General features: G+C 39.3%; 1 protein-coding gene across 2 annotated transcripts in view; it reads left to right on the top strand.

Moving 5' to 3' along the window:
• Positions 1 to 12,443, top strand: part of carmil3 (capping protein regulator and myosin 1 linker 3) — a 73,731-nt gene that overhangs the window by 58,976 nt on the left and 2,312 nt on the right. Inside the window, exons 27-39 of one of the 2 annotated variants that reach the window (XM_046051573.1) lie at positions 91 to 266; positions 379 to 472; positions 1,854 to 1,979; positions 2,678 to 2,744; positions 3,316 to 3,503; positions 4,244 to 4,323; positions 6,810 to 6,929; positions 7,908 to 8,076; positions 8,822 to 9,185; positions 10,944 to 11,050; positions 11,179 to 11,392; positions 11,686 to 11,757; positions 12,080 to 12,197. In XM_046051573.1, coding sequence (XP_045907529.1) covers positions 91 to 266; positions 379 to 472; positions 1,854 to 1,979; positions 2,678 to 2,744; positions 3,316 to 3,503; positions 4,244 to 4,323; positions 6,810 to 6,929; positions 7,908 to 8,076; positions 8,822 to 9,185; positions 10,944 to 11,050; positions 11,179 to 11,392; positions 11,686 to 11,757; positions 12,080 to 12,197 — 1,895 coding nt within the window. Of the gene's footprint in view, positions 1 to 90; positions 267 to 378; positions 473 to 1,853; positions 1,980 to 2,677; positions 2,745 to 3,315; positions 3,504 to 4,243; positions 4,324 to 6,809; positions 6,930 to 7,907; positions 8,077 to 8,821; positions 9,186 to 10,943; positions 11,051 to 11,178; positions 11,393 to 11,685; positions 11,758 to 12,079; positions 12,200 to 12,443 lie in introns of both variants that reach the window. The other variant, XM_046051572.1, reaches the window with a different exon arrangement.

Genomic DNA, 12,443 nt, shown 5'->3' on the forward strand with positions numbered 1-12,443 from the left:
ATGAAAACATTGTGCATGAATAATTTAGTGCTTTGGAACACGTATGTCATGTATGTGTAGTGATGCATGTCTCGGGACATTTGTGTCTAGGTGGTAGTGGACTCTATGGTGTCTTTGTGCCGCGAGCTGTGTCCAATGTCCTGCTCAGCCGCCGAGAGACTCACCCCACCTCTCTCGTCCATCTCCGAGCAAGTTTCGATCCCTCGCTCCGCCATCCGCAACGCTCTCATGGAGAGAGCGGCTGAGGATATTAACAGAGCACTGGAGTAAGAAAGGGAGCTGGTGAAACAGTTCAGGTCAAGCCAAGAACTTCAGCAGCTAACCTACTGATTAAATTGTGTTTCCCTCCTCTGTTGTCCTTTGCTCTCCTCTTTTCAGGGAGGTGAAGTTGTCTGTGGTCTCCTATCTGACCAACTCCATAGTGGATCAGATTCTACAAGAACTCTACACCACTCATAAAACCCTGGTACTGGTAATATCACTTTAATGCATGACTTCTTTGTAGAAAAGTTCTAGTGCGGGGTTTAGAAAGTTGTTGCACCTTAATTTTGAGTAAAGATTGTTTGAAATTTTATAAACCATAACACTAATGATAAGAAGAACAAACAATCAAATGTGATTTACATTTCTCAACAAAGATTGGAGAGTGGTAAATCTGCAATCTCAAAGTCATTTTTGATAGCAAAGAGATCAAAACTGTGGAAATTTAACCAACTCAAAAAATGACACATTTACTCAAATATAAGCCCCAACCCCAGATGTAGGTTAGAAGTGATTGTTTTCACAATTTGAGAGAGCGGTGTTTCTGCTGCCATGTACATTTACTGATTTGTCTGTTTGCGTAAGATATATTAATATTTTTCTATAGTAAGATGAGTCATGGATGCATCTGAACATAAAAACAATTTTTTAAAAGCATGTTGCCCTCCAGTTTTACTCTTACTGTGGAATACATCAGTGTATTGCAAAGATAACATATTGATCAAATGTTGCCTCCAGCCACATCAATTTAGAGTGGAGTGCATATAGACTCAGCCCAGATATGCCTCCAGATTACACTCAGAAGTCAAAGTCAACACACAACAAAATTATAACATTGGCTTTAAGATTCAGTTTAATTAGTTCAAAAACAGTAGCAGTGCAATTTGATTCAAGTGCAGAAGCTTATTATTACTCTATGGTCTGTTTCTATAGCGCAGAGGACTCATTAAGATCTGATATGTTTGAATGTTTGTGATAGAAACCTCCCATGCTGTCAAAAATGTTGTGTATATTTAATTTTTAGTATCTTTTAAGTTATTGAAGTAGGCACTACTGTTGTTTGTCATTACTATATCAGGATGAAAGGTTAGAAGTGTGGATTTTTTCAAGCGAGAAAACTGCACTCAAACAACATGATGACTAGATTTGAGTCAGTTAAGGCGATGATTAGACCCTGCAGGTTCTCCTCTCCATACAATTGAATTGTTTAAAATGAAGCCAGTGCAAAAGGTGGCAAAAGTAGACTTCTGGCAATAACACTGCCTGCCCTGCTCTGTTTTACATTCCATTCACTGCCTCTACCGTTACTCATTTTCCTTTCACTGTTTTGCTGCAGCGCCGGTTTGTCCTCTATTATACCTCACTCCGCTTTGATAATAACGATCTTGTATTTTATTCATATTCTGCATGAGCTTTGCAAACTACCACAAAAGTACCCTTTGCTTTGTTTGTGAGATTTTTGGGTACAAGGGCGGACGCAGTTCTCCTCTGAGATTGTGTTAGAAGAAATTGTTCCAGGTGTCATCACTGTGTGAATGTGTGTGTCTGTTTGTGTCTATGTGTTCATGCATGTGTTTGATGTGTTGCATCAGCTGCGGCAGGTGTCTCAGGCGAAGCGTTGGGATGACGTTGGGACGGGCAGACGCACTATCAGACAGTCCAGAATTATCGAGTCTCTGGAATTTCCTGATGAGGACTTTGGCGTCAACCTGGGAATAGTAAGTGTCTCAAGGCATGCTGATAGCGTTTGTGTGTGCCTGGTAACATTTTATTCCATGATTATTGAATGTGAATATTGTGGTACTGATGCAAATACTTAATAAATCGTTTAGTTGTTTCGCCCTCTCCTCGCTGGTCTCCCAAGCAAATTCTCACGTAGCAGGAGCTGAATGTTTTTTTTTTTAGCATCATCTGCTATCAGAATTAGGCCCAATCCCTGTGATCCACATATGCATAATATGCTTCTGAGTAATGAGGACTGGATGCATAATATGCTTCTAACTGATATAGATGGGTGTATTACTCCAAGATTTTTAGTGGCCTCATCTGGACATGAAAAACGTCTGTGGGTGCCACTGGCTATAAATTGAATACTGTTAGATTCTGAGCTGTTGAAAGAACAAAGTAAGCAAGCTATCAGTCCCATTTTGCCATTTTGTGCCGTAAAGCAACCAAACTGATTTCCTGTGAAGTAAAGGCACAGCATTTTATCTTTTGTTGGTTGTTAACAACATTTATTATAATGCTTCACAGTGCACTGGTGGTGATAATAATTCATAAATGTTAAAATACAAAACACAACGCATTTTTATTCCTTTGTTTGCTTTGTGTGTTGTCTTATCTGTGTCACTGTGTTTAGATATAGTGTTTGAAATAAAGTCACTGCTCATCATGCATTTATCTCCTTTGACAAAAGGACACAATGGCTATAAAAAAGAGGAGCTCCAGAACTAGAAGAATTCGTCCCGTCTCCACCAGACTGAGTGAGTTTTGTGCCTCGACTCGCATCTAACTGCCCTCAAGTGCTCCTATAGCATCATATATTTAAAGTACTATCAGGGTTGCGGTCAGTGTAAAATGAGACTGGGCTGTATGTCATCAGCCACACAAGTGGTGTGCAACTTGCCATGATAAAATGAGTGATCATGTTATTTTAGTATTGAAGCTGGCTTTTTAGCCAATTAACCAGTAATATTTAATTTGCACATAATGTTTTAAAATCAGGGTTAACCCTTTTCAGATAATAACATGGCCTTTTTATTTCTCTGATACCACCCTAGGCCAAACTTGACATTTTTTGCCCCACTGGTTATAATGGTTATCAGAGTTGCTGCTCCATTTTCATCCAGGGCAGCTAGCGTGGGCTTTTGGTCTTTTTTTTTTTTTTTTACTTTAAGTGATGAAAAATAAATGCCATACAAGGTTTTCATATTTGAGTTTGTATAAGAACTCTTTCATGAGGAGTTATTTGTTTGTAGCTGCATGTTTAATTGAAATCTTAAAACAGGTTAATTTGCCCTATTATTGTCACAATCCTTTCCTGTCTCAATGTAGGTTTGGGTGACGAGCCCAGTCCTTCTCCTACTCCCTCTGCTCCATCACACTCTGCCCCTCTTACCCACTCGGCATCATGGGAGTGCCTGTCCACCCTCCCCACCAATGGCTCGCCCTTGCGTCACGTGACCCATGTCAGGCCTCGCCCACCGCGTAGACACAGAGCAGGGCACCCTCCCCCAGAATCAGTAAGTTGATGGCAAATGGCGTGGCAATGACCTTTGACCTTACGAGCATCAGTAGACAGGAATCAACTTTGACTTGTTGGCCTTACTCTAACACAGCCGGCCCTTTAAAAAATGTGTCTGAACCATTTTTATGGCAAAAAGAAGGCAGAAGAGTTTTTATTGTGCTAGTAACACCATTGTATGGTAATCTGCCCCATTTTTGATCTCATGCTCCAGCATGAAATTCAACCCATGTGTCTCCACAAATGAGCTCAGGAGGGTGTAGAGGTGAGAAAGTAAACCAAATATCTATAGTTTTTAGGGTTTTTTTTTTATTGCTTGACTGATTTGTGTGAACTTTTGGTGTTTATCTTGTTTTCCATGCCAGTGGCACTTTCCAAAAATAGGTTCCTTGTAAAGTAGGAAGCTGTCGCATGTGTCTCTGTGACTCAAATGTTAATCATGCACAACCATCTCCCAGGGGCCGCGGGGCAGCCTCTAAGTTAGCGGCTTGTTTGTTTTTAGACTTTGTAAAAGCTTTTTCTAAATCAGTACAAACTCAGTTAGGGCAGCATAATGAGGAGTGTTTTTTTACAAACATACTTCTGTTGGCAGTGGATCCTGTTTTGCCAGCCAGTCATTTGAAATGATGATACCTTTTGTCAGCCTTTCAGCTTTTTATCGACATGGTAGATTGATCATTGTTATCCTGTTATTCTATCTTTTTCCTGGTGTGTGTGTGTGTGTGTGTGTGTGTGTAGCATTGCTCAGAGAACGGAGGAGTCAATATGCTGGAGGATGGCCTGCCTGATTTCTACAGCAAGAGAGTTCTACCCGACAGGTAGCTCACAGCGTCAGTTTTACTTTTGTGCAGTAATTGAAAAATACATTATATACTTATATAATATATGTCATTAATACAGCACCCCCTAACAACACACATACAAGAGCAAAAGCATAAACATTACACGTAGGGAATGTGATTCTAGAGAAACCTCTCACCATGACTAAATACCATGATATAGAGCAAAAACGACACAGCAAGTAATGTAACTAACTAAGCTAATTTGTGGGTTAGCAAACTGTTGCTACAGTTTCTGCTGCAAAGATGCAGCATGCAGAGAGAATGAGATGGTTTTCCCAGCTCCAGACAGCTGAGGAGATATTCACTGAATTTGACATAAAGATGTGTTATGGATTACCCCGTCTTTAAAGTAACTGCACTCCAAATTTGGTACAAATCCAACACGACATGTAAGAACTTAATTTTGTAATTATATGAAACAGTTCCTATTAGTTTCTGTTATTATTGTCTCTTAATGATGAGGAATTGTATATTAATTACAAAAAAAACCCACAAAACAATTTTATTATTAAAGTTGTCATTCAAAACAATGCTGGTTACTGGGACCTGGGGCTGGTAGATTACTAGAGCAACCTTGAAGTAGCTAGAATCAATATTTTTATATTAACAATGGATCAAATCAAATGGATCACACTTGTATGTGGAAGTGGTCACTGTAATTGTGACCCCACAGTGAATTATCGGCAAATGTTGTTCACCTTAAAAATTCCAATAACTTAAGATTCCTGGGCAACGTTGACATACAGTATGGATACTGCCACGTAGATTAATCAGTGTCTCCAATAGCTTCCAACCGAGAAGGAAATAATAGCGTCATCACAGTCTGTCTGACTGGTCTTTTTTGTCATAATTATTGGATCGTTTTCTCATAATTAAAAGATTCTAAGTTCTGATACGGAGTTATAATTATGAGAAATAGAATAAAGAGACAGTTCACAAGTTTGGTTTTCTGCCTTTGGTGAATTTGATGTGCTTCAATACTATATCAGTATAATTAAAATGGATGTGTTATCAGTGTTCCACCACAGTGTATGGAATTGAACAGAATAATTTCACACATTTCATCCAGATAGGGCCGAAGTGAATTATATAAACCCAGTGACTGCTTAACATTTATCTAAATGCATCAAATGAATTGCGTGTGAAAATGTGAATCAAATTGGTGTTAATGGGTGAGATGCACACTCTTATCTTATCTTGTCTTACTATAGGGTAGATCTGCTCTGAACACAAAAGAAAATGACAACTATCAACCTGCTGCACCAAAAATAGCAATAAACTAAGTATTCTTCCGGTGTGCTACGTACAGTTAATACCACATGCATTAAAACAGGACTATTAGATGTCCTTTTATAATCCTTCTGTACACTCATGTCATGCAATGGTATCATTGATGAATGAACAGCATGTTCCTAAAGCACTTGGGCACAGATGTAGTAGAGATGTTCCATTTGCACAGAATAGAAGCCTCATTTGTAGATCTATTTGTTCAATAACTATAACGTATTACATTATATAAAATAAATCATCTTGTTTACTGTCAGAGTCCAGTCTCTTGTTCACCAACTTGTTTCTATGAAACTGCACAGTGATGACAAAGAAAAAAAAAAAATGCTAAGGCTAACGTGAAAAATCTATGAAACAGGTCTTCCCAACAACTAAACTCCTACAGCTGCACTTGCTAATTTAAGAACTGTCACTAACAAACTACATTTGGAAAAATTTTAACTTAAAGTGGTGTAATTATGATTTTGGCACAATGAAGCTCAGTTTTTGAGCTGGACATGTCTAAGCAACTTACTTTCTTTGGGTACATCACAGCATGTAAGAGCGCTACCTGTGACTGCCCAAACCACATGGAAATGGTAGTTCCCAAACAATTTTAAGGCTACATGACAGTGTGTGCCTAATGCTCACCAGCAGTGCATGAAAAAGATTCACTGAGGCAGCAAAAACAAGGCCTTCTGTCAAGTAAATTAAACCATCTGTACAGGCCCAGCTAGAATGAACACATTTTAGTCTATTATTGTCACATGGTTCATTAGCAAAAATAACATATGCAATGTAGTCAGCTTTTAACACTGGGATCCGCTAGCCAGTGATGACTTATGTAGAATATATACTATACTCAATAATGGTTGATGGCTGATTGCATTAATAGTGCAAGCTCACCAAAAAGGAACTCTAACTCTGAACCTACTGTATGTATAACTGTCTATATCCATCGGTTCTTTAACTCTGTTGTGTTTGATTTGATTTCTCTTTATAAAAATAGTATTTTCTGAAATTTCTCTTGCGTCCCAAGACATACACTGTTTTAAATACACAACAACAACAACAACAAAAAAACACTTAACCAAAACAAATACCGGGAACATATATTACATCGGACATAACGAATAAGTGGCTGCAGTGCTTTACCAACAACCTCTAATTTCTCCTCCTCTTTCTCTCCCCTTCAGTCAGTTGTCATCCCTCCATCAGGCCCAGTCACTGAGGAGAAAGAAAAGGCGCAGCGTGTTGTCCATTTTCTCCGGCTTCCGCAAGAACCGCAACTCCACCATCTCTAATCAGGACTCAGAGTAAGTGTGCAGCCCAGTAGCTGAGTTGGAGGAGGGGATGAAAGAAACATTTAAGTGCACAGACCCAGAGAATGAGGTGGCTGTTAACTGAATCAAGTGCTGGGCATAAACGTCATTTCATGGCTTCATAAATACTTTATTAGAAGAAAATATTTCTGTCTCCATCTGTTTTTCCTTTGCTTTGAATTTATGGCATTGCATACATTTGAGCTGCTGTTATATAATGGCACCATAGTTAGAAATTAGTCAGGACTATTGCAAAGAAGGAAAAAAAGTACAAGGTGGCAAACTTATTTTTTTTAAATGAACTACACAGATTAATAGCTGAGGAGAGAGAATAGCCCTCGGTAGGCACTCTTTGTAAACTTCACCATTAAAAGGAGTTACATAAAATGGAGGAGAAAAGGGCACTTTTTGAGAGCTCCAGTATGTGTTTCAGCTGACAGAGGCGCTTACAAATCCAACTTAAAGGCTAAAAACTGGTGACGCAATCGCCTCTGCTGGTTAACATCCTTGTTGTGGCCCAGGAGGAGTTGCACTCTTTACATGGAGGCCAAGTTTTACAGCAGTCTGAAAGGGAAGCATAAACGAACAGATGACTCATCTTAAGCTATTTTAGCTTTTTTAAAAACAGTTTTCCATGTTTTGTAGTGTTTTACCTGCAGATTGTTGCTAAGCAATCAAAGAGATTGTTTGTTGCAGCACTGACTCTTTCTTTTGTCTTTTTACAGCAGCACTGTGTGTGTGTGTGTGTGTGTGTGTGTGTGTGTGTGTGTGTGTGTGTGTGAAGTGTAACAGCATCTGGGCCAACGATGTGTACATTAACTACAAAATTTATAAATTGATGACATAGGAATAATAGTGTAGATTAATAATCTGTATTGTGTAACTAATATATAAAGGATGTTAATATACCATAGTAGCAGGTATGTCACCCAAAACACGTATGAAATGTTTGTGTTTTTCTGTTTGTTCTAGCTGCACCTCAGAGAACGTCTACTCGATGATTCAGCACCCTAAGGACGCTGGGAGGCCAGAGAGCACTGTTCCTGGAGCAAACGGGACCATACCTTCACCTCGGCCCGTACAAGGTGTACCTGTGCATGGGATAAGAGTTTCCAGCCCTCCCTGCCTCATCCAAAGACAGGTACAGAGCTAGGGATAGTCACAGGGACTACTGTGACCACTGTTCAACTAGAAATCCAAAATTCAAACTCTTGACTTATTACTGCAAGCAGCTACTGACCCTAACTTCCAAATAGAAAAACAACATTATTCCTCTGTAGAATAGTGGACCAATCTGGCGCCACAAACAGTTTAAAGTAAATGCAGATGTATGAATATTTCAATATCATGTCTTCTGTTAGCTTCCAATCTTAACTCAAAAAAACGGATCCAAATTGTGAGCGCCCCGCTCCCACTACCTAAAATTTCACATGGCACGACACAGTACATAGTTGCATGCTGTGCTCTACCACCTGCTATTCTCAGCCCTTTCCTGTGTTTGATTTGTGTAGCTTGTCAGAGTTGTGGAGGACTGTTTTTTAAATCTCTGCCCAAAAGCAGATACACACACGTCCGGGAGTTGGAGTCATCCAAATCCCTTCGGTTTTCAAAGTAGAGTCCAGGGATCCTAACTGATCTCTGAGGGGATTTAAGGACATCCACAGGAAAATGAGGGATAATTAAATTTTGTCATAATTGAATTCCCCAGATTAACAAATTTTAATCATTGCTACTGTTACCACCAGACTAGACGGTTAAATGATTCAGTACATTATAAATAACAGAGAAATATTTGGCAGTATGTTATATCATACAAAGTTATGTGAGGTCGAATACATGACTTTTAAGGTCTGAGGACTGTACTGTATCTGTGTTTTTCTTTTCAGTCCACAGACTTGGTCAGCATGGTCTACAGCTGCATCGGAGCAGAAATCGATGATTCGGATGGGAGCAGCACCTGTGACATCAAAGAGACAGACGATACTGACAGATCTACCACCATCTCAGATGCCCCTGCAGATACTCGGACTAACGGCCACGTGGTGTCCGCCAAACAACAGACGGACAGACAGATGGAGACAGGCAGGCAGGAGAGGATCGTACCCCTGACAGACTCACGGACTGACGTGGAGGACGGACAGAGCATCGGTGGAAGCGTGGCCCCTTGTGGGCCGAGGCCAGAGCCACCTCCACAGAACACTAAGCCCAGTCTAACTGCCATGAGGCAGAGACACCTGCAGGAGAGTTTAGGTACTGCAACTCAGACAGCAAGTGAAGTTGTATTAAAGTATTTTTTGTAATTGCTTTGGCTCCGTTTGCAGGATTCCTCATACAATCAGGCAAACTGACTTTTTAAATTCTTACCTTTTGTGCTGAACTTACACAAAGTACAAAACACTAAATGACATGGTCAATCCACAAAATACAGACACTGCTTAATAGCAGAAGTTTATGAACCGTATAAATGCAAGCATAGTCAGTAGCATTGCAACATAATCATTAAATACTGTACTGATCACCATCACCAAGAAGTTTTAAAGGTCTGTTTAAAACCAGACTCTTGACTTCATTATCTATATTTACGGCAATGCAGAATATTTAATGCAGACAATGAAAGTTGAAATTTTATAATCTTGAGGAAATGACCATTGCACATTCTGTATTGATGATAATTATACTGTTTACAGCATTATTTGATAAACACCATTTTATTTTAAAATTAAACAGTATTATGATAAACATAATATTGTAATGCTCTCTCAAGTACTTTAAGCAATGTTTATAGCATAGTGTGGTATAGCATTTTTGCAGATTGGCGAAAGAAATTGCAAAATACTGCAAAAGCTCTTGTGTCATTCAGAATCACTGTCAGATGACCATGATATATCTACTGTAAACAAATGATCACGAAAGATGGCTGTAATGTGTGCTTTCACGAAGTTATACACTTTTTTTCAAATACATGTGCTAATGTTAAAATGCAGTATGCGGCACCTTTTTGGATAATGTCGGTGCCCACAGTTGCTAATAATTACTAGCGATATTGTTATATTAATGATGCATTATCAGATCTACATGCAGTAGAAATAAATGTATAGATGCCAGCTAATAATACTGGTTTGCAGTGATACATTTCTGTTTCACAATATGTTTTTTTTAACTTAAGAACAACCTCTGGGGCTGAAGAAGCTGTATAAAAAGAGTAACATACTGTAAAAGTGGTTGAAAATGAGGTCAACATCATTAAAAGAACATTTCAAGTGAGTTTAGAGAGAGATACAGTATAAGTAGACAGAGATTTCATTGGCGTAGTCCCAAAGGTACGCTGTTCCAAACTATAGAGAGGGGGCTATTGTTAGTTCAAGTCTAGAGTTTGTAATGAGCCACACTTCCGCTGTTCCAAAAAAAGCTATAGACTGCGCTGTGGCTCAAAGGGACTTAAAAGATCCGTACAAAAGCTAGAGGCCAGAACCGGTCATAACATAAAAAAGGACAAATCTGCAAATTGACATTAAAAATGAGTAATGGAATAAAAGTACACTTTTAACTTCTGATTGAAAACCTTAACCAAACCAAAATTAATTATCATAGCTGCTGCTATTATTTTCCTCTTAACTGGAGATGGGCTTTCAACCCATCAGCATATAAACATGCATTTAAACATATACACATAGATATATCCATATAAACATGTGATTGGCATAATAGGCATATCATTTGTTGTCTCTCTTGAAGTAGTACTTGACATAGAAATGTATCCACAACTCAGTCCATAATAAGTGTTTTGTTTGTGGTGTACTTTATACTTCTGTTTTTTTGTTTGCGGTGTATATATTTGGCAATGATTTCACTCCCAATCTAGCCAAGACATAGATTTCCAATTACAAAATGCACATGAAATGTGTGCTTCTGCTACTTGTTTGCATTCATGCTTAGGGTTTATATTTTCAAACAAAGCTTTGATGGGTCACTGTAAGGACTGTGTTGACTGTGTTTTTATGTTACCAGAAGAGGCTGGAAGGCTGGAAGTAGAGGCAGAACAGAGTGAAAGAAAGCGTGAAGAGAAGCAGAGAGCGCGAGGGCCAGAGGGACAGCGTCCTCTTATCCCCACTAAGGTACTCTTTGTGTACAGCATAAGAAACAGGACAAACAAGAAAAAGAAGACGAAGAAGTAGTGTTGTAGTAACTCTCATACAGCAGACTCTGATACACAAAAAAAACAAATACTGTGTTCTTCTCTCAGCCCAGTCTCGACCTCTCAAGAGACAAGACCTCTCCGGAAAAGGCCATGACCTCTCCCAAAATCTCACCTGTCAGTCCAGGTGAAAAATCAACCAATGACCAGAGGAGCTTGACTCCTGCACAGCCAATCATTGAAGAGGAGGAGACCACTGAGACAAACAGCCTACCAGCATCTGCCAAGACTGAGATAGAAGGAGCAGATCCTCTCATTAAAGGTATGTAACTAAAATGTTATTTTACTGCAAAGGAGGGTGGCAGTAGTCGGAATTTGTGATGTGGTACTTTATTGTGATTTTCTTGGATTTTCTATTGAAAAAGTTTCAGATTCTACTCATGCCACTTATACACTGTATAGTCATGGCAGCTTTTAAAGTTAATATCCAAGTTCTGCTAGTTAGAATAAACTGCCAAACATCTAGGAGAGAGAATACTGTATGCTGTAGATGATGATGCCCTCATGGACAGAAAGGATGGGGATGATGATGGTTATGATTGTTTGACCAACCAGATGAGGAAGAAGGTCGTAATGGATTTCCAGCAACATCACGTCACACCAGGAAGTCTAACTCATTTGACATAGGTACTGTATGTCTGACACTGTGGTTAACCCACCCCTGCTGTTGTGCACACAATGATATACACCATATGCATGCTTTTTAACACATGGCTGTCTGAGACAAATGCACATCTTGCTGTTTTTGTTCATAATTCATAACAATGGTGCAATGCCATAGTTTTTTTTTTTTTATCAAAAGAAAACAGCATGAGCCTCTTATTTGATGTGGTCCCAAGCCTGGAGAGCTGGCTGGCTATGTACCGCATTCTTGCTTTATCCTACAACCCCTTTTCAGTTCCCACACCCCACTCTGTGTGTGTGTGTGTTTCATGGCATTTCCCTTCAGGCATGGAACGGGACAGCCCATACGATCTGGAGAGGTCCTCAGATCGCAGATTCCCTGTGAAAAAGCCCTGTTTTCCCCAGTACAGAAACAGATCTCTGGACTACCCTGCTGGGACCAGGTGTATGTATCTGTTTCCCTTAATGCAAATATGTGTGGTATGACAACCATGTAACAGGAAAGGTTTGCACCCTTGAGGTTTTGCAGTTTGTTTATAATTGTCAAATGATTTCTGTCACAGTTAATTTTACTAAAAGTAGTAAGAAATTCAGTTCATCTTCATGTAGGTAATGAAAAGCAAAAAAAGTTGTAACTTTTGTCAAAACTCATCTGTGTAGACTTTTTCATAGTGCCGTGCATGGATGAC

Source organism: Micropterus dolomieu, linkage group LG06 (assembly GCF_021292245.1).
Source record: "Micropterus dolomieu isolate WLL.071019.BEF.003 ecotype Adirondacks linkage group LG06, ASM2129224v1, whole genome shotgun sequence".
NCBI classification, from domain to species: Eukaryota; Metazoa; Chordata; class Actinopteri; order Centrarchiformes; family Centrarchidae; genus Micropterus; species Micropterus dolomieu.